Genomic DNA, 20,185 nt, shown 5'->3' with positions numbered 1-20,185 from the left:
AAGTGTGCCCTCAGAAGGGATACAGAAGTACTTTTAAGAGTCACTTTTGTTCCCTCTTCCTACTTGCTTACATACACATTCCAAGAAAAACAACAGGAAAACATTTGAAAGGATGAGAGCAAGAATGAGTAATTTACCAATTGGCAGTGTAGAATGATGTTGGAATAATAAAATAAAAAATATCATCTTGGTAAAGTGATTGTTGTTAATGGTTTATCAGTTTAATCATAACTATGAAATGTGAGCATTAAAATAATCACATTTTTATCAAAGCCACTGCATGGGAAAAGAGACTATATGAGTACAGCTGCATTTTTTAATACTGTTCTGCATGGTCTTTAGCTTGCATTTATATCATTTTCATATCACATCACTACAGGATTATTGTTGGAACAGTGCTGTAATCATTATTTGACTGTAAGCTACTTTTAACTTTATTTTTATTTGTAGATTGGGGGATTACCTTGAAATACCATTGCATATTTTTCCCCTTCCCTTGTAAAAGCTTTAACTAGTAAAAGAAACCTGCCAACATTGTGACAGCTGGTTTTAAGAAATTCAGTATAAAGCTTCAGTGATTTTTGTCCCAGTTGTAACCAGTACAGACTCCTTGCTCCACCACGGCCATACAAAGTGGTTGGAACACGTGAGCAGAGTTGGATTTATTTCACTTCACCATCAGTACAAGGGGAAGGAGGTTTGAGAAAAAATGGAATTGGTAGGACAAGTGGCCCCTAATTTGCAGTATTCCTCAGAAGGATAAGTTACTAGATCAACATTATGTGAAAGAATAGGAAAGTTGAGCTTATATGCTCCTCAGTTCTTCTAGCCCAAGACAGAGGAGGGGTGACCACTAAAGGCATCCTTCAATGCTCCAGGACTAATATGCAGCCACAGAGATTTTATCACAGATTCAGTAGAGGCAGTAACTCCTGCATGCAAATTACTATAGAATTACACAGTTGTCATGTATTCCCCACAAAAATAAAGCAAGTGAATATAAAAATCAGTAATGATGTAGCTTTGTTATAGCCCAGTTTCTTCAAATGGGAACTATGCCTTAGATAATTTTAAGTACATGGAAATTTTGAAGAGATGTTATTCCTTTATTAAGCTTATGTGTAACTACACAGGCCTATTGCATACTTAACACAACCAACATACAAAGAACTATACTAGTCTTACCTGGTTTATTGAACTTTCCACAAAAATCATCCTTTACTCAAGACTACAGAATTTGAGGAAGACATAGCAGTATTTTCCACAAATTTCTATGGCACTGAATATCTGTTTTAACACAAGGAAAACAACTTAAGAAATCATAACCCAGTCACATGCAAATTCTTCCCATTCACTTTGAAGTGGAAAGACATGGAAATAAAAGAAAAATACAGCAATAACAGAGGAACAGAACATCACAGATCAGGTATTTCCAGAGAAAGCCATTCAGTAGGTATCAGTACAGTCATTAGTACAGTAGGGTCAGAATCAGAAAATCCTGTGTGTGTTATCAAAACCAGGGTTTGCTTTTGGCTTTTATTTTAAACCATGTAAACTAAAACTATTCTGTTGATATCAAAATGTGTTATATGGAACAAAACATCTCCTGCAGTCCAGATCACTTTACTGCAAGGCTTTTTTCTCTGTAGCAATATCATCATGTGCCATTAATCTGCTAGCTGAAAAAAAAAAATACTGAAGCCTAACATGTATTTATATCTACTTGTTAAAAAAAAGTACGAGAAAAGCCTTCCATAATGGAGAAGGGAGGAGGAATGGAGGGGGTGGGAGACAAGAACAGGACACAAAAAACCACCTTTTCCAAAGATTGTTCAAGGCAAAAGGGACATGTCATGTTAAACAGTAGTCAATAGCTGTATACAACCAGTAAACAAATTCAGCTCTATGAAAAAAGAACTACATCACCATTTAGTGGTTGCAATTTAGATTATTCTAGCGTGTAATACTTTAATTGTATAAAACAAAGCTGATGTCACAAACACAAAAGAACTTCTTGCAAAGCAAGCACCACAAGTAATTTTTATGCTGCCACCGATGGCTGACAAGTGATGAGCACTTTGTTCAAATTTATATACTTACGCATCTAAGGCAACAGGTGGCTTATAAAAAGAAAACACTGAGAGCTTTTTAACTCTTCATCATCAAAATTTTTATAATATGTTTTATCATAATGACTAAACAAACTCTACAAATAAAAGCTTAACATACTAGCTACAAAGATGAACTATGGCTCAGGGAAAATTATCCATTATTTTGATAAAAGCAGAAACTGAGGTAAGGTTCTGGATCCCACTGACTTGAGTTCTGCCTACATTCACAATGTTTTGTAGTTGCACAAAGCACTCAGTATTTAAACAGTACCTTGTGATATATAAATTAAATCAATTTAATGCAAGAAATTTTATATTTTCTTGCTGACTGTCTTTTCTATATCCATCTCAAACAATAGCTGAATATTGTAGCACAGTTGGAAAGAAATTTTTACTTTCAGGTCTTTAAACCAACTGAAAGAGTTATGTGTTTCAGTTGTTGCTTGATGCAGTTTTGGGCCAAGAGTGGCATTACAGAAACGTGTTGGTTTTTTTCTAAATACCACACAGTCCAATGAACAGTTTTGTTTTCTTTAAGCACACAGAGAGTTATAAAAACATAATTTAAAGGTCTACACTACACAGAATGCAGGAGAATACTTCACACTTGCATTTAAGTGCAGAAGAGTTGCAGGCAAAATAAAAGACACAACAAACACAGATAATTCAGACTAAAATTAAGAAAAAAAAGGAACTTAGAGTGGTATTGACTGATTTAGTTACATTTAAAAAAAAAAAAAGGAAGATCAGTCGAGAAGGCAAAAATGCAATAAGCATACCAAAACAATCTTTATATTCTGCCTTGTAATTAAACTGTGAAATAACCATCTGCTTATGATTAAAACATTTTAGTGTTTGCTGTTTTGGATAGATTAAACGCACATACCAAGATATTAGACTTTTTCCTCTGCATAGCAATTTTACCATACCATCCCTAACAATTAAAAAATATGACACATCAATATTTTTATCCTGTACACTACATATATATATATAAACACACACACACAATTTCTATGGTGATGTTCACTGGATTAATCTTTCTGCTTTATGACACTCCAGAGCAATGCAGAGCAGCTCAACTTAGTCTTGGACTGCCTATCTTTCAGATTCCCTCTGCTTCTTTCCATATTTTCTCTGAAAGGAAGCAATCCCTCTCAAGCAGCCTACATTCTTGTAGCTATACATTTCCCCCCTTTTGCAACTCTTTCGCACACTCGACTTCCCATTCCTACTGCCATTTAGTTTTGAGACATCAATTTTCAGAACAAATTGCCAAAGCTTGGTGCATAAAAATATTCAATAAGCCTCAGGGAACTGTTATCTCAGTAACAGCTATCTCAGTAAGTACTGAAATACAAACCTATGCTCAAACAAATTTTAAAAGTTTAAGTAGTAAAGTGAGCTTGAGGTATGGAAGCTGATCTGCCATCACCATTATTGGGAGAAAAACCTGTATGATGGGGTGGAGAGGGGGGAGAGAAGGAAAAAGGTAGAGAGAAGGAAGAAAAAGGGGTGTCTGATTTTATAAAGAAAGCCTTTTAAACTAACTTTAACAGAAAAGAAATTAACCGTGTAATGCTTGAATACTAAGAAAATTAATTCCATATCTAAGGATAAATACTGAGGTTCTGAAGAATCTTGTTGCTGTTGTATGCAACAACAGACAAAGCCCCACTTTAACTGCAAAACTCAAAATAAGAACTGAAAGTAACATTTCTGAGGTATTCCACAAGAACAAATGGTTGGGTTGATAATTAATGCATTTTGTTAATTGCCTCCAGGCACTGAGGCTTCAGGATGTCATTTGGGGCTAGAGACCTCTTAGCATCATTACTAAAACAGCTTTCAAAGCATCTCTAGCAACTACTGCTGACATAAACATCCAGTACTTAAATCCAGCCCAATGCTAATTTTGTTCTTCCATCTACAATTTCAGAATAAAAATAAATCCTGAACTACACTAAAAAATAGCTGGGAGAAACCTGAGAGTAGCAAATGCAAGAGTGACAGCTTCCAAACAGAAAAAAACCCCAAACCATCAGAATTTCTGCTCAAATGCCATTGATAACTGATTAATAAATGAGCACCTGTAAACCCAAGTAGAAAAGTAAAACTTCATCCTTAGCCAATGTGAAGCTGGGCTTCATCAGGATGGAAGAGTACTTTTGGAAAGCATACCAGAAAAATACCATCTTTGTTGAAGGCTCACCAAAAGAAGTCAGCAGATTTCCTCATCAATACTTTATCATTACAACAACAGCATAAAGGCACATCTGCAACTGAATCCTCATCTCACTAACATCTCCAGCATATATAATAGTCATCAAAAAGTCAGTTTTCCTCAAACTCCAGTGGACAACATGCAAGGTTTGAAAGAAAACATGTCTTAAATCTTGCAGACTTGGAAGGAAAAAAAACCAAAAGCAAATTTAAAAAAAGGATGCAATTTGCATCACATATTTCCTATGGCTGCCTTTTTACAAACATTTTTCAACATACTGTATCAGCTTAATGCTCCCTCAGTTAGAACAGCACGACTGTTTGCTGGATTACATGTTAAACCTGATTAGAGAAATGACCTATTTTTAAAATAACCCAGCAAGAAGAATATAGTTATTTTTAAAAACCAAAAGTCCTTTTACTACATGGTTCTACAATCAGTTCCAACAGCACAGAAGAAAGTGGCAGCATATAGATGAGAAAAAGTGCTGGATGGAGTACGGAGCTGCTTCAGCTACCAAAAGACATACTTATCCAGCGTACGAGTACAAAGTATGACTTAGGAAAGGGCAGACACCTATTTTTCTAGAAGTGGCATTTTGGTCATCGTAGAAACCAGGACTGCTCCAATAAATAGCAATTCTGAAAGAAAACTGAACCAAAAGTTTTTCTGTCAGTTTATTAAACAAACAGTCTCATAGACTGAAAAAGGTTGCATCTGAAACAGAGCTTTTGCTTGTGTGTGACTCCTAAAGCAGTTCTTCCTAAAGCAGTAACTGCCGCCAGCAACTTTTAAGCACTTGTGGGACTATGGGCAAAGAAAAAGGAAGCACTCTAAACTGACACCCCAAGGATCTCAGACAGATTTGCTTGACACACACAAAAAAGTAATTATATTTTAATTAAGCCTTATAATTACATATCTTAACTAAGCTAGGAGCCTTGTTTAGTTTGTCTAGGATAAGTAACTTACAGCCAGAATAAGAAACCCAGAGCCAGTTTCATCCTGGTCTTCATTTGCAGTATTTACTCCACTGTTCAGTACACAGCAGTATCACACACGTACATCACAGAAATACCAATACAAGAAATCCAGACGATTAGGGAGAATTTAATTCATACATTTTGAGGGAGAAGACCTAGCAGAGCATAAAGTGTATTCAAAATAACTTGCAAGCATAAAGCTTGCTATAAATGCAAATACAATGAACATATGTCCAGTGATGTGCACCCATTTGTTTTAGGAATATGAATTGAACACAAGCCCATGACATGGCAAAGTTCTTTTTAATAAAATAAAATAAGTCAGCAAAAAAGAGCACTCACAGTGCTCACCACTGCTCCTCTTCACAAGTGCTTCAAACATATTTTATCCCTTCTTCAACTAGATTACTGTCATTCCAGACTTTTTTACTTAAAATTCTTAGACTTTAGTTCCTATTTAAAGAGAGGAAGAGACAAATCTTCAGAGTAACTTAGTCTCTTGCCTCAAGACACTAAAAGCTATACTACTTGTACCTCTAGCAGGAGCCGAAGCATTGGTTTCCCTCACCTGGAGACCACCACTCCCACAGATGATGCACCACAATCACTTCTGCAAGTGCTCCTTGTCTATTTTAATATGAAGTCACCTAACTTCACATCAGCCTCAGCAATAATTAAATCAGCTCATTTGATATTGACACACTCACATACTCACTTGCCATACTCAACTCTGGAGCAATGAGGGACAGTGATGAAAAGCCCCTGAGTGCAAACGTTGAACTCCTACTGCTGCTTCCAAACCCAACACAGGTCTATGCCCTCAACTGTGTTAAGTAGCATGGCCATCTAGTCATAAATTAGGAAACAGAGAAGTGCTTCTAAAAGCCTATTTCAAAGTTTTCATTAAAAAACTGCATCAAAAAAAAAAAAACAACCAACCCAACAAACAAAATCAACAACAAAACAAACCTCCCTGTCTCTTTGGAGGAATGCACTTTTGAGAAAGCAACTTTCTGAAAGGGAAGGTATAATATTCTCAGTCTACAGACCACTCACCTTTCTGATGCAATCACTGCAACTAATTAAACCGATGCTGACAAACAGTCAGCTACTTATCTTTTTCTGTTCCCAAATTCTTGCAAAGAATTGATTTTACCTTGTCTGAGATGGCCTTCCTCCAACCAAAGGAAAACAGACATTCACATTTCATATTACAACCAGAAAAAAAAAAACAAAAAACAAAAAACCTGCAGTATTTTTCCCTTCAAGCTTCTAAGAAAGTCCATGGCACAACAAAGAAATTACTTATAAAGTGTTAAACTATCACGGTCTTAAAGCCAGGATACCCTACAGTAAAGACACCCACTCAAACAGGTGAACGTTTCAAAAATAGTCACCTGAACACCCTCTAACACTATCACATATTGATAATTTCTTTAAAGTATTACAGAGAAATATTTAAGTCTCATCTGTATTGCCTGAATAGCAATTATATGCTGCCATATGACACACAAAACTATAATAAAAGTAGTTGTAGGTCAAATAATGGCAACGACTCAGTAAAGATAACCTGCCTGGTCTTTATTCTCAAGGGGGGGGGGGGGCGGTTTACTGGTCAAGTACTTTATGACTCACAGTACAGTGTATTAGAAATTTTCTATGTATTCTTGACAATTGAGCGATTGCCCTTGTAGCTCAGTAGGTAGCTCTCCTGTTTCTGGCCTACGAGGTCATAGCTTTAAGTCCCTGCTGAGGAAGCTTAACAAGTTCCATCTATAAATAGAATGGCATTAGACGCTGCTACTCTAGCAAGGGTGGTGGCCTTTAGACAAGAAATTTTTATGTTTTCATCTGTTCTGATAAGAAAAAAGGAATTGGACATAGAGAGGCACAGGATATTAGGCTAAAGATGAATGAGAGAGTAGGCTCCAAAATCTATTGTAACTTCAATTAGCATAAGACTTACAATTCTAGCATTATCAAACTACGATAAAGGCTAAAAAAGAATGCAAGAACAATAATTTTCCTTCTCAATGAGCATAAGTAATTAACTAAAATTACAGACTTTACAATATTTGAGACTGAAAAGAAACCTCCCAGGTACTGTACATTCAAAACTCAACTTGTGACATCAAGAGGCAACCTCAGTGTAAAACAAAGTTCGGAGTTTTTGATCAGTTACAGAAACGTTTGAACATTCACAGCTCTCATCTTACTCTTTCTGAAGTAAAGTATATCCTTGAGAGACATTTAACTAATTATCAGGAATTAAAATGAAACCACTCTGCAATGTCTAAATTTTTGGTCCTCATACCCATATATTTGGAGAGGCTTATTCAGCTCTCAGAATAACAATTACTTGTGACAAATTTAAGAACAAAGACTATTTAAACCCTTATCTGAGTTTATTTGTGCTTTAAATTGTAGTGACCTGACTTTAGAGGAATATGGATTAAAGCTCAGGTATCACTTTCACTCAGCCTGGCGATGTAATTTACTGTTCAATAAAGACAAAGACTAACTCACTAGAATGCAGACAATTTTCCAGCACCTTTTCCACAATCTGCACCCACATGCCCAGGAAAACAAATTCCCTCCTCTGTGGGAGCAAAAGCTGCAAAGAGCATACTGCAAACAGTTTTGAGGTACAAACCTGTAAATTTTGTTCATATATGCACACCAAAAGGAAAGAAACAGCAGCTATAAAACAGGAGATGAGGGTGATTTTACAATATGACTTCCTAGATCTCAGAGACACTAACAGTACATTCAAGTAAGAACAACAACAGGCCTTGCAAAATATAGTTTAGCTTAGGGGGTTATTGTCTTTCCTGTATTAATCTTATTTGCCTAAGTGAAAAATCTGATCAGGTAAAAGTTTTCTACAGCTGGCCAAATTAAGCTAGTTGATCCTGCACTGGCACTGATCTATTGAACAGGATGTGGGTGTACAAAAACATCTCCCTCTTGCAGGTTTAGGTTTAGTGGTAGCACTACTTGAAGCTGCATGTTGGAAGACTCACAAGAATCCCACCCTGGTCCTTTAATTCCACTACCAACATTTTGGTCAATAATGTACTACTATCTAAAACACAAGGTTTTTTTCTGCTCTTCAGATGCTTCTACAAAGTAGACTACATCAATAGATAACTGCTTTGCAGCATCAGCCTTCATCCTAGGGCCTCTTCCCATATCATTGTATTGAAGAGTAAGGCACATGAGAAAGATAACAGCCATTGGGGTCACCCCTAATCTACTCCTAATTTCACTTACATCCACTGTCTCCGCTGCTAGATTCTGCACAAATGCTTACTCCAATCCTACATGGTTACTCCTCAAGAAGCTTCTTTGAGCAGGTGTCTGCATGAATGTTTCTTCTCTCTAGGAAAAATTTTTCTGAGCAAAAAGACTGCTGTGCTTCCATCCTTGGATCCAGAGAGAAAAATCCAACAGTGCTAGACAGCACTAGCTCTCCAAGATGGCTTAAGGTTTGTACATGACACTAGTGACAACTGCACATGCTTCCCTGCAACAAATCTTTTTTCAAGGCAGTACATCCTGAAAATTGGTCTTCCATAACTCATTGCCTCTTCCAATCCCTTTTTTACTGGACATTTTGTGGTTGGTTTGGGTTTGGGTTTTTTTGGTGGTGGTTTTTTTCCTCAAACTGACTTCTGTGCCCAAAAAAGAAAAGAAAAAAAGGCTTTATGCAAATGTGCTTCCTTTTGGCTGCTTCACATTATATAAAAGGGGAAGGAAGACTTGTATGCACATAGAATTCCTCTATACAATGTTGTTTGCTTCGGAACTTAACTTCACCTGTTTTCAGAAGGCATTTTGCCCAGTCTTGTTCATTACCACATAGAATGTGGTACCGTATCAAGAGGGTTGCAAAGGCCTGATTAGATTCAGCTAGTGGTTATTAAATGTGCATTGTGTTTCTGCTTGCAGGTACAAAACCACTCTAAGGAAGAGAAGAGAAATCTAGCACTCTGCTGCTTCTCTTTGTATCATCTACATGAACAAAAGGTCTGAAGTTAAATAAAGCTAAGCAGCCTCTGAAAAATCCTCCTTTCCTGCAACAAAAGCATTTTCTTTTTATACGAGGAAAAACTAATAAGTGAATCAGTATGCATCTCCAGGAATGTCTTTATTAACCTCCCTTTCCTTTCAAGGTGGTGGGCTTAGTATCTGAATGCTGAAAGGTAAAATTCAAAGACAGATTAACACATGGCCTAAGACAAATTAGCCCAAGTTTGGGGGTTTTTTTTTTGTGACCTGATATTCTGAAATTGCAGGGTATAATACAAAAATAGCCTTGCTAATAAAAATTATTTCAGTTTTGGTGATGATTTTGCTAAAAGGGGTAGAGGAATGCCATTTTCACAACTTTGAGACAAAAAAAAAATCTTCTATGCAAAACCTTACCCAGAATCAAAACACTTTACCAAAAAAAAAAAAAAAAAAAAACACCAACCACCAAACCAGAACCCCAAGCATTAAAATACAATAAAATGTTTCACAGGGCCACAACTGCCACTTTAATTTGAAAGGTTTCACAATTTTTGCTTTTAATACAGAGAAGTCACTGAAAGATAACTGAAAGTTTACCTGAACTGTGAGCTACTCTAAATATTTTATTAAACATTAATTTAGTTACTCTAACAACAAATAAGAAGGAAGATAAAACCTCAGTAAGAACTATTATCTACTCATTAGCATACAGAAATACATCTTGATTGTGTAACACTAACAAGTTTAATATGTGCAAACTACTTTTAAACTTTGGTAGCTTAGCAGTGAAAGGTTTGTATTTGTAAATGAGGAACGCTAACTTTTTTCTTTTTTAACAGGTGGCAATTACATTTAGTAATATAAAACAAAACCAAAGCATCTTCAAAAAACTGAACCAAAATATGTTGAAGACAAAATTTTGTGAGACGGCTATGTTTACATCATTTCAAGGTGAATTTTGACACATTATAAAGATGAAAAAACAGCTTCAGATATAAGAAGTGACACAGCCAAGCTACAGCTGCATAAACAGAGCCACTATGATTTCCAATGCATAGAATACACATGCTGAAGGAATGAAATGTGACTCATACTTTGTTCACTGAAATGCTAGTGCAGTGGAGTGTGACTAAGTGATATCATCATATGCCTCCTCTCTGTAGCAGTCAGCTTCCAGGAACAGCAATCAGCAGGTATGATTTCTTCTTACAGAACATGGGAAAAAAATGCATCATGCCTCAAGTACATAAAAGCTACAGAATGATTAGCATCTTTATATAGAAAATACACAAATTCTTATAGAAAGTCAAAAAGTGAGGTCAGAACAGAGGATGCATCTTATTCAGTTAAATAACTTTGTTATCACCACTTTGATTTTTACAGGCAAATCAAAACACTGGCAGTATTACCACGAGTTCCCAGTAACCCTCATGATGATAAAAACTAAAGCAAAATCAACTTGATTTTAGATGCTGAGCAAAAAATCAGTAAGAATATTGTCAAACTCAGTTTTGATTAGTGTTCATTTCAAACAAGAATAAACTACGTTCAGCTCACATGATTCATATCTAAGTTTTAAATTATGGCAAATTGGTTTAGAAGTTCCCTAAAACCCTGAGGGAAGCAGAACCAGGGGGTGTACTAAACATTTCCAGTTACTGGAGTAAAAGCTATTAAAGCTTTTTAGGAACCCATTCACATTGGTCACACCAGTCACTTCTATAAGACCGCAGGGGATGTTTACCTAGCTTCATGGTTCTTTCACTCTCGTCACAAAGAATGACATTTCACGGATTATCAGTTACCAAACTCCCCATCCTGCCCCTAAAAGGCAGCTACAGCTCTTCTGCTGTGGAGTCAGAGCACTTCCAGGCAGAGGAGCAAAGCAGGAGCTCCCCACCCCTACCTGCCTGCACTCCCCCAGCACCATGTCAGTGCAGGCGGCTCACACATTCCTCCGCAGGACTGGAAGACCAGGTGATGGCATGCAGGTGAACTCTCAAGTTCTTCCACAAAAGCCAATGTTGCCTGCCCTACTTCAAACATTGGGCATTGAACCTTAAAGTTTTTTTATTTATTAAAAAAGAGCATTTGATAGCAAAGTACTTTTACAGACAAATTTCCTTCCAATTTCTGTAACTTTGATGAGAAAGACTGGATTTCATTAAAGAAACTAAAAATAAGAGAAAAATATGGAACATATTTTCTAGAAAACTAGGACTGCGGGATATCAGTGGGAAGAGAAACTCAAAAACATAAAGAGCTCTGGCTGTTTAACATCCAGTACATTCAAAAACTCGACAGAGCTATAGCAGGGACTAAATACTGATATCTAACATTTTCTTCACCAAAGCATTATTTAAGAGTAATTTGTAAATTTACACTTGTAACAAGGTTGCCATACTTAGTCCACCATACAAAGAAAGTAATTTTCTACAAGAACTTGTGACTGATCTGCCATAAAAGTTGAAAGGTGGTTAAAGCCATGCAACTTGGGAAGAAACACTATTAACAATCTTCAAACAGCCTGTCTTCTGCCACCACAAAACATTGCTGCCTCAGTTAAAACTGTAATACACCTGAAACATGGAAAATAGAACTGTCAGAAATGTTTCAAATTCAACAGTGAAACTCAGAACATGAACAAAAGCTGTAACTACTTTAAAGCATGTGTCAGGTTACTATGGTACTAACGCTGTAGATGCCACTATCCAGGACAGAAAACAGTTTTAAAATTAAATTCCCCATTCACTCAGCTAATAAGTAGGTATATCTGTTTGAGGTTCTCATAATTGGATTTAGCCAAAAATAAAACACACCCCTGCCCCTAAGACACTGGGATAACCTCTGAAGTAATATTTTTTTAAAGTGTATTGAGATCAAATGGTTTATTTTAAATATCAGTAATTAAATTTCAGTTTGTCCACTTTAATAGAAAAAAATCTATAGGAAGTGTCATAACCCAAGAATGTATTGCTCTATTGTGTATGGGAAAACTTATTTACCTTTTTTGCTGAGCTAAGAGGATCTGCTTCATACTGTTGCTAATCATGTACAAAAATACAGTGGTGCTCAACACAAACTTAACTCTTCTTTTACTTGTCCTGTTACCCTACCATATGCTGTTCTCACACATGTTGCTGTTTCTTTAGATATATTAAAATATACCTTAGACATAAAAACAATGTTTTCATTGATTTAATGAACACTGTCTACCCCAAGGAAAGTAACAGTGTATCTAGGATATGGAAATCTGAAGGCTGAAAATCCATAGCCATTTCAAGGTGAAGGTGCTTTCCTTTTTTAAATGAAATAAGGAAAGTAGAGAATTAGCCAGACAGAAATAAATCCCGTTTCTCCTCAGCTTTATACCATGCAAGAAATAGTCTAGGTAAATACCCCACAGAACTTCCACAGTTCCAACAGAAATGTAATTATAATTACTTTGAGAGTACTGCAGCTGCAGCTCACCTATGTGCCCTGTGGTGGATAAACTGATAGGCAACCATATTTAAAAACCACCTCTTAACACAAAGAGGTAAAAACAGTGAATTCTGTTAGGGCAGCTAAAAAAAAACACCACAAACCTTTCATCCTAAAGAAAACACAGTTCAACACATTTGCAATGAATAAAGAAAACAGGATCAAAACCTTTAGCCTAGGACTATAAAATACCTTCAGTGAGATTCCCAAAGTTTGGCTTATCATACTCAACAAAAGCTCTCCATTCCTAGCTAGCCACTCCCCTGCATATTATTACCTTAATACAACTTGAGTGAGTCAATTCTCAAACTGCTTTTTGCAAGAATACCAACTGAACCAAGCTAAGTCAAAGCTTAACAAGCCTTTCTTAAATATACTCAGGCTTGCAATCTTGAAATCTACAGCACAAACCCCACAATGACCTGCTTCTGACTTTCTGCCTGGCATCCATCAATAAGACAAGACCAAATCTCCAAAGGGCTTTGCTTCACATGCTAGCCATTAACATGGGTAGCAGTAGTGCATACTACAACAGCATAAAGACAGGGAGCAACAGTTTCAGTGCTCAAAGGTGAAAATTTGTTCCAGATCAACTCAAAACCTTAGTGAAAACAAAGGCTAAATTTTTCATGCTTTGAAAAAGCATGGTCCCCAGATCATTTCCTAGTGCATCTCTTAAGAAGACTTTATCATTCTCATCTTCTCTTCATCTTCAGCAACACCTCCTTTCCAGCTTGCTGGCATACAAAGCCTCACCTTCCAGTCCACTGCCTATCCCCTTTAAATAGGAGCAATCTGTCTAGGTGCCTTTTAAGTCAGTTTCCACATGACTGCAGAAATTCAGTGCCTACCTGCCAGGCTGAAAACCGATGGCCGGTCTCAGGGCACTGGTTCCTAAAGACACACAATCCATTAAGGACTTGGACCAAACCCTGGTAAAGGGCAACAAAGAAGTTTCATCTTCTCAGGATCTGCAAAGTTTAAGGATTTACAAAAACAGTTCAGGTAGTTTCTATATCCTGATAGAAACCACGCAAACTCCAGGTATGCCACAGACGCATAAAAAGGGATTTTGAAATTGGAAATAATTTTGACAGGTGGGTGGGTGTAAAAACATTACAGCATATAAAAGGACAAGTTGGCATGGTATATTGAAAACTTTAGTGAGTTATAGGTTTTAACTAGAGTTTGTGCTATATAACCAATAGACATTTTTTTTTTAATTTACTAGAGGGCTATTACTAGCTTTTAGTGCCAAATCTTCATTTTTATAGTACTGTGGGGAAAGGAAAGTAGAACTAATATGCACTTGGGGGGGGGGGGGGGGGGGGGGGGGAGAGTAGGTTTACATCTCTCAACCACAAAATTTTGCATTAGTTTTTTTATCATTATCATCCCTAAGTAATATTTTGAAAGATCTTTGTATTTATTGGGCAACAACCGCACAGAATTTCTACCCCAATTCCTCACTAGCTTGCATTCTAGCTAAAATGTCTAGACAAGAGCAACATAAGAGGCAAGGTTAAGATTTTAAAAAGAAAAATTAAAAAGTGCTATTAAAAAAGTGATTCCATTATCTTTTTTTCTCCCAAAGAAGAAAAACAGCAATAATCATTTCACAACCATTACATTTCAGAATCCTTGAAAAAAACTGAAACATGTAACAAGTAAATGCAAGACTAGATTAGAAGAAATAGATAAGCATCCGAATGGTTTAAAACACCACAACAATAGTCTCATTCCTCTTTCAATCTCCAAAGAAAAATACAAATGGTGTTAACCCTTATAATAGCTACCTGAAACAAACGCTTAGGATTATTCAATATATAGATTAAAAAGTTTCTTCTGCACTGGCTATTATATCAACCTGTTCCTTAACAAGCATTTATGATACAAGTAACAAAACAGAGCAAGTATAAAGAATTTATCACTTGTTCTCAATTGACACCAGGCAAAACAGTAATTACAATCCCACAATAGCAATGGATTTGGGGAAACTGATCCTCGCCTTTTTTCTACGGATACTGTAGCAATGGTTCTTGGGTAGTTACAAATACTTAAAATATGTGTTAGTACAGCCTTCAATATTGAACTAGTTCCTAAAATTAAGTTCAAAAGACTTACTTCACTCTACCCAGTAAGGATCTGGCCTTGCCTTTTCAAAATGTCTTAGTTTTAAATACTATTAACTGCTTAGCTACAATCAATAGTCCATAGTTTTCTATTCTACTGAAAGCATGCGTCAAACTACTTCAACAGAAAATAGTAGCACTAGATATAAAATATAAATAAGGCCAGGTTTTCAAAAGACAAGTAATGCTCCACACATGCACAGTTATAGAAGGCTTCCAGGTACTAGATAATCTTAAAAAAAGGCCAATGTTACCAAAAGCATGTCCTGTCTTTCAATGTTATAAGCCTAAGAACATAATACCTTTCCCCACAAAGTTTTTCTCACTTGATTGAAAACACAGTACCAGCACTCTGCACCAAATCAGTGTCTAGGTATTCTTGATGCATAATAAATTCCATTTGACTGAGGTAGCATACCTACCTATTCACCAAACATGCAGACTGTAGAGGCACATCAGTTCACTGCTCTGTATATATATGCTTCAAAAAAACAAGCTCATGGGAACAAGGGTTCTAGCATCTAAATCAGTACTATAAGATAGTAATATTCCATGCCTTTGGGTTTTGTTTTAGGAACACCCTGCCCACAAAAAAATTTTTGCTCCAATCACCAAATAAAAAGTATTTCTATTTTTTCTTGTTTATCTTGTTCTAATGTTTCATCACTCACTGTATAACAGTGGCCAAAAGACAGCAACAAAGGTGTCCAGTTTCTGCAAATCTGCACAAACATTATTAAGCTCAATCTTTTCAGACCAGAAGCATTTTTCAACACTCAAAGTGTACTGCAAACCAACACACGCTTTCAGCAAGCTTTTAAGCGTCAAGTTTGTAAGTGCTGTTAATATGACCCTGAAGGCCAGTTCTGTATTGTGGCAATAGGTGACGAAAGAATCAAAGCCCTTTGTCTAACTGAGAAATGTTCAGAATTCACAGAGATGGGGGGTGGGCATTGTGTTCAAGACTCAATATAAGTCACACAGAAATCAGGAAAAGGAAAGAAGTGAGGCTTGCCCCATGAGGAACACAATCCCAGAGTCTGCTACTAACTCCATATTTTCATTTTCTGCTTCCATTTCAGCCTTTTATTATCACATTCCATTCTTCCTCCTTTATAAAACTAAACAATGTGCCATGCACTACTGGCAAAAGAAAACAACAAACCATTACTGCAGACTTCCAAAAACCCAGCTCCTTTTTAAGTTTTCAGCACAATGCCGATGAAAAGAGACATACCTGTTACATAGCAGAGGATGGGGATTTTCTTGGTTGGAAAAACCCAAAACCTGATGACTTTGAATTGAGTGGTAAAAGTTAAAATTTTAATAGATATTTGTTCCACAGTTCTTAGAGTACAACAATGCTGTCCTTAAGCTATAGAGAGAACATATAAATAAGTTTACATACGCATCAGATGAAAGATCCCATCACAGGCGTTAATATGAGACAAGAAGGAATTTCCTAAGCCTTGGCCAGTATGTGCTCCTTTCACAAGGCCTGCAATATCCACCACATTCAGAAAGGCTGGAATTTTGCTGAAATATAAAAGTTAAAAGTTTCATTACTGAAGCATATTAGCCAAAACTTGTGGCACAGAAATAAATTCAGAACATGAAAAAACAATGTTTCTTTATTCTAGAAGTCATACACGAGAGTAGCTTTCTTCCTTATTCAACGTGCAATGTATAAAAGACAAGATCCCCCCCTCATGTAAAACATCAACGTTTCTTTAATTTCTCTGTCATTATTCATGTAAAATGAAGTAAACTAGTTTGAAGTGTGGAATCATACCGACAACTATATGAATAATCAACCAGGCCTGGAACACTGACACATGAAGTCAGTCATCTGTAATGAGCAGTTTTCATAGTACCAAAGGGATAAGACACATAAACAGCCATTGCACTCTGCTATCGCACACCTCTAAGGTTACCATTTAGTTCAGTAAGTTAAGCAATTTTCTCAGAAGACAAAGGCTTTTTTTTTTTTTTTAATACAGTGGTGATTAAAACTAGCAGTGATCAGCATTATGCAAACAATTTGAAAGAAAGCAGAAAACAAGTTAAGATGAAGCTGGCATTATAATGTAAACAGCTGTGATGTTTTCCACCATACTTAACAGCAACAGGTTAGCAGACATGTCTACAAACCATTTTCTATAGCATCAACAGAATAGTCATGAAGTTCAAATTAGCTTACAAAAAATGGAAAAAAGCTTTTAGAGCTATAGGAAATGCATATAGCAATTTATAAACTGCAAGCCTTTTATCCTCTGCAAATTCTCAAGTTGTTTTAAAATGAGCAAATAACTTAATAGGCAATAATCTTTTCAGGTACATTCTAAACCAAATTACTTTTCAAAATCCAGCTGAGTCAGGAAAAAAAACACACTAAAACTTTGTGATAAGGTGTTGACTAAAAGCACCTTCATATGGTCTATGCAAATGACAACGCCATCATAAACAGTGGCAGAGACAGAACCACACTGAAATGCTGCAAATTCCTCACTTGCAAAAGACCAGAACCCACACACCATGATCATCAAGATCTCCAGCCTTATGGCTTCAAAATAAGTAACTGGAACACTACTTAATTTCCATCGAACACTTTAAAGTTACCACAATTATATTTCATTAGCACTATGCTAAGATTAATACAACTGTTCACTATTTTACTGACAGTAAGTATAATGGAAAACACCCAAATCCCTAGCTTTAATAAAAACAATGAGAAGGTTGTGACTTACACTACAAAGTCTGCATGAGCATACAGTGCCGATCTGTAAAGCAGTGAAAAACTTTCTTTATGGTGAGTGTTCTTCAACATGAGATTCAAATCCAAAGATATAAATCCTGTGGTCTACCTTAAGATGTCTTTTCCAGAGACCTACCATTGCAGTACTGCTCACAGACGGAAGCAGCCACATAGGTGTGAATGCGTGCTAGGGATGACCTAGCCAGTGACCTCCTAGCCAACCCTATACAGAAACCTTCTCTGAACAGTGTTACACTTCTGAAGTCTTTATTGTCCACAGCCCAAACTGAGCTTTATTTTTATTAGTGTGACAGCCTGCTGATAAATATATTGGGTTTTTCAAATATTGAAATATTTGACAGCATGACAAATCTGTAACAGCAGAAACTCCACTAGCATCAGAAAAACACCCTTCTCTTCTTATCCTGATGCCTGGTATGGCACCTATGGCCTAGACAGAAAAAGCTGTAGTTACGGAAATCTATGGATCATTGTCTCTGCTCAGAGCAAGGGCTTAAGTAGAACAGAACAAGTTTCCAATTATTTTTTTTAGTGCTGTCCCACTTCCATTTGACTGCAAATAACACAACACACAGTTTAATATTAGCAGATGCACTGCCTCACTTGAAATGAGCTCCTTAATATGGGAAGAGATGATCCATTAGAGTCTGTCTTAGTATGCAACACATTTCTGGAAGTGTGGTGACCTAAAAGCAAAAGATCTTATCCCACTTTTGTTTTTGATCTTCCTCTAACACTTCCCAAGAAAAATGGTTTCTTTCAAGTAAACTAATTTCACAATACAAGATCTGGACAAAATCTTTTTCTTTACCAAGGTAAAGTTCAAAGTATCACTAAACCTGTCAGGTGTAATAAATTAGGAACTCCATGACATGTTTCATGTCATTAATACCTTTGTGATGCGCTTAGAATAACAGAACACAATACCCAGAAGGGTGAGTTTAAAAAAATACACAAGAAAATATTTACAACACAGCATGAGTTACTTCAATTCAGATACACAGTATGTTGACTTACAGCTTTAAACTTCACTAGGCCCATGAAAAGAAGGGCCCATCCTTGGGAAGACAGATGTGTACTCTAAGTTAAAGCTGTTGAATGCAGTAGAAAGAACATGAATATAAGTACATTCTGAAGTAAACAAACTTTGAAAATATCACTTTTTTGTCCCACTATGGTTTTCTTAGCAAACTATCTTTTTTTAACTACCAGTAAACAAACTCAAACAAAACCAGCAAATCCCTAACACACTACCAACAGTAATGCACATTCTGAAGACAGAAACCAATAACTCTTTTAATGCATTAACTCAATAACTCCTTTTGCCTTACAGAACCACAGAGCTAATACATACCTCAGAAGGAACAGCAGCAACTTCCCAGTCAGAATTGTTATCATTCCTTGCTTTTTGACACATAACTAAGTCAACAGCAAGGTAGAAAAATGTCACTCTTTAAAGCACTTCTCCATTGTCATTTTAAACTGTGTTTTAAGAAAAACAAAGGTGGTGTTAGAAATGTTCTTCTATGCTCCCCTCTCACCATTCTGGTAGGATTAACTTCCTGGCCAGCCATCAGAAGAACTCACTTTCACTACAAAGATGGCACATTAGAGCAAGACAGGTACCTTCATATGCAGATGGACCACTCTAACACCAGAATCAACCTCATTTGCTAGACAATGGAAAGAAAACCCCAGCACATTTATTTCACAGTTGACTAATAGGAGCAAGAGACCTTTGAAGACAAGTATCCGGGTTTCCAGGATGTTTTTTCACCTTCATCTTCGGTACCACAAAGCTTACACTCTAAGCAAAATAAAACCATCCTCATTCTTCGCAGCCCCCTTCCTAAGCCTAAATCTCTATTTCATCGTAGAAAGATAAATACAGAGAAAAGTAGAAAAAGGCACAAACTAATCACACTTGACTATGGTCTGAAGGACAAAGAATAAACATTATGAAACTAAACAAGCAGAAAACACTACAAAGAATGGGGGAAAAGAACCATGTTTCTCAAGTGTGGTTTAGTTCTTTTAAATGTAGAAGACTTAACTGGATTGTTCTTTTTTTTCCCCTCCTCTTCTAAACAGATTAATTTCCATTTCTTAAGATTCGTTAGTCAGCATTAGCATAATTTCACTGAGCCTCAATGATCATCAGGAACAGGTGGCATCAACTGATCATTTGTACAAATCAGTGTAACACCAATCTACCATAAAGCATGTCACAGGAATTTTTAATATGAAACAGATTACCAAATCCAGAAGTATCTCTATATTTTAAGTGTAGGTATAATCCTTAAGCGAGGATTTTTTACCTCATTAGAAATACAGCAACAGTGTTTTTGTGTTAGCATACTACCTTCACTGTATGAGCTACTGTGCAACAAAAATGTCATGGTTTAACCCCAGCTGGCAACACAGCTGCTCACTCACCTCCCTCACAGTGGGATGGGGGAGAG

General features: G+C 36.5%; 1 protein-coding gene across 1 annotated transcript in view; it reads right to left on the bottom strand.

The window, feature by feature from the left end:
• OLA1 (Obg-like ATPase 1) overlaps positions 1 to 20,185 on the bottom strand; it is a 103,627-nt gene that overhangs the window by 74,801 nt on the left and 8,641 nt on the right. Inside the window, exon 3 of the mRNA XM_010566524.1 lies at positions 16,356 to 16,483. Within this exon, the coding sequence (XP_010564826.1) occupies positions 16,356 to 16,483 (128 nt within the window). The remainder of the gene's footprint in view (positions 1 to 16,355; positions 16,484 to 20,185) is intronic.

This window comes from Haliaeetus leucocephalus, unplaced genomic scaffold (genome assembly GCF_000737465.1).
Source record: "Haliaeetus leucocephalus isolate CR32 unplaced genomic scaffold, Haliaeetus_leucocephalus-4.0 Scaffold1, whole genome shotgun sequence".
NCBI classification, from domain to species: Eukaryota; Metazoa; Chordata; class Aves; order Accipitriformes; family Accipitridae; genus Haliaeetus; species Haliaeetus leucocephalus.
The sequence above is the reverse complement of the archived record's forward strand: the minus strand, read 5'-3'. Positions and strand labels throughout refer to the sequence as shown.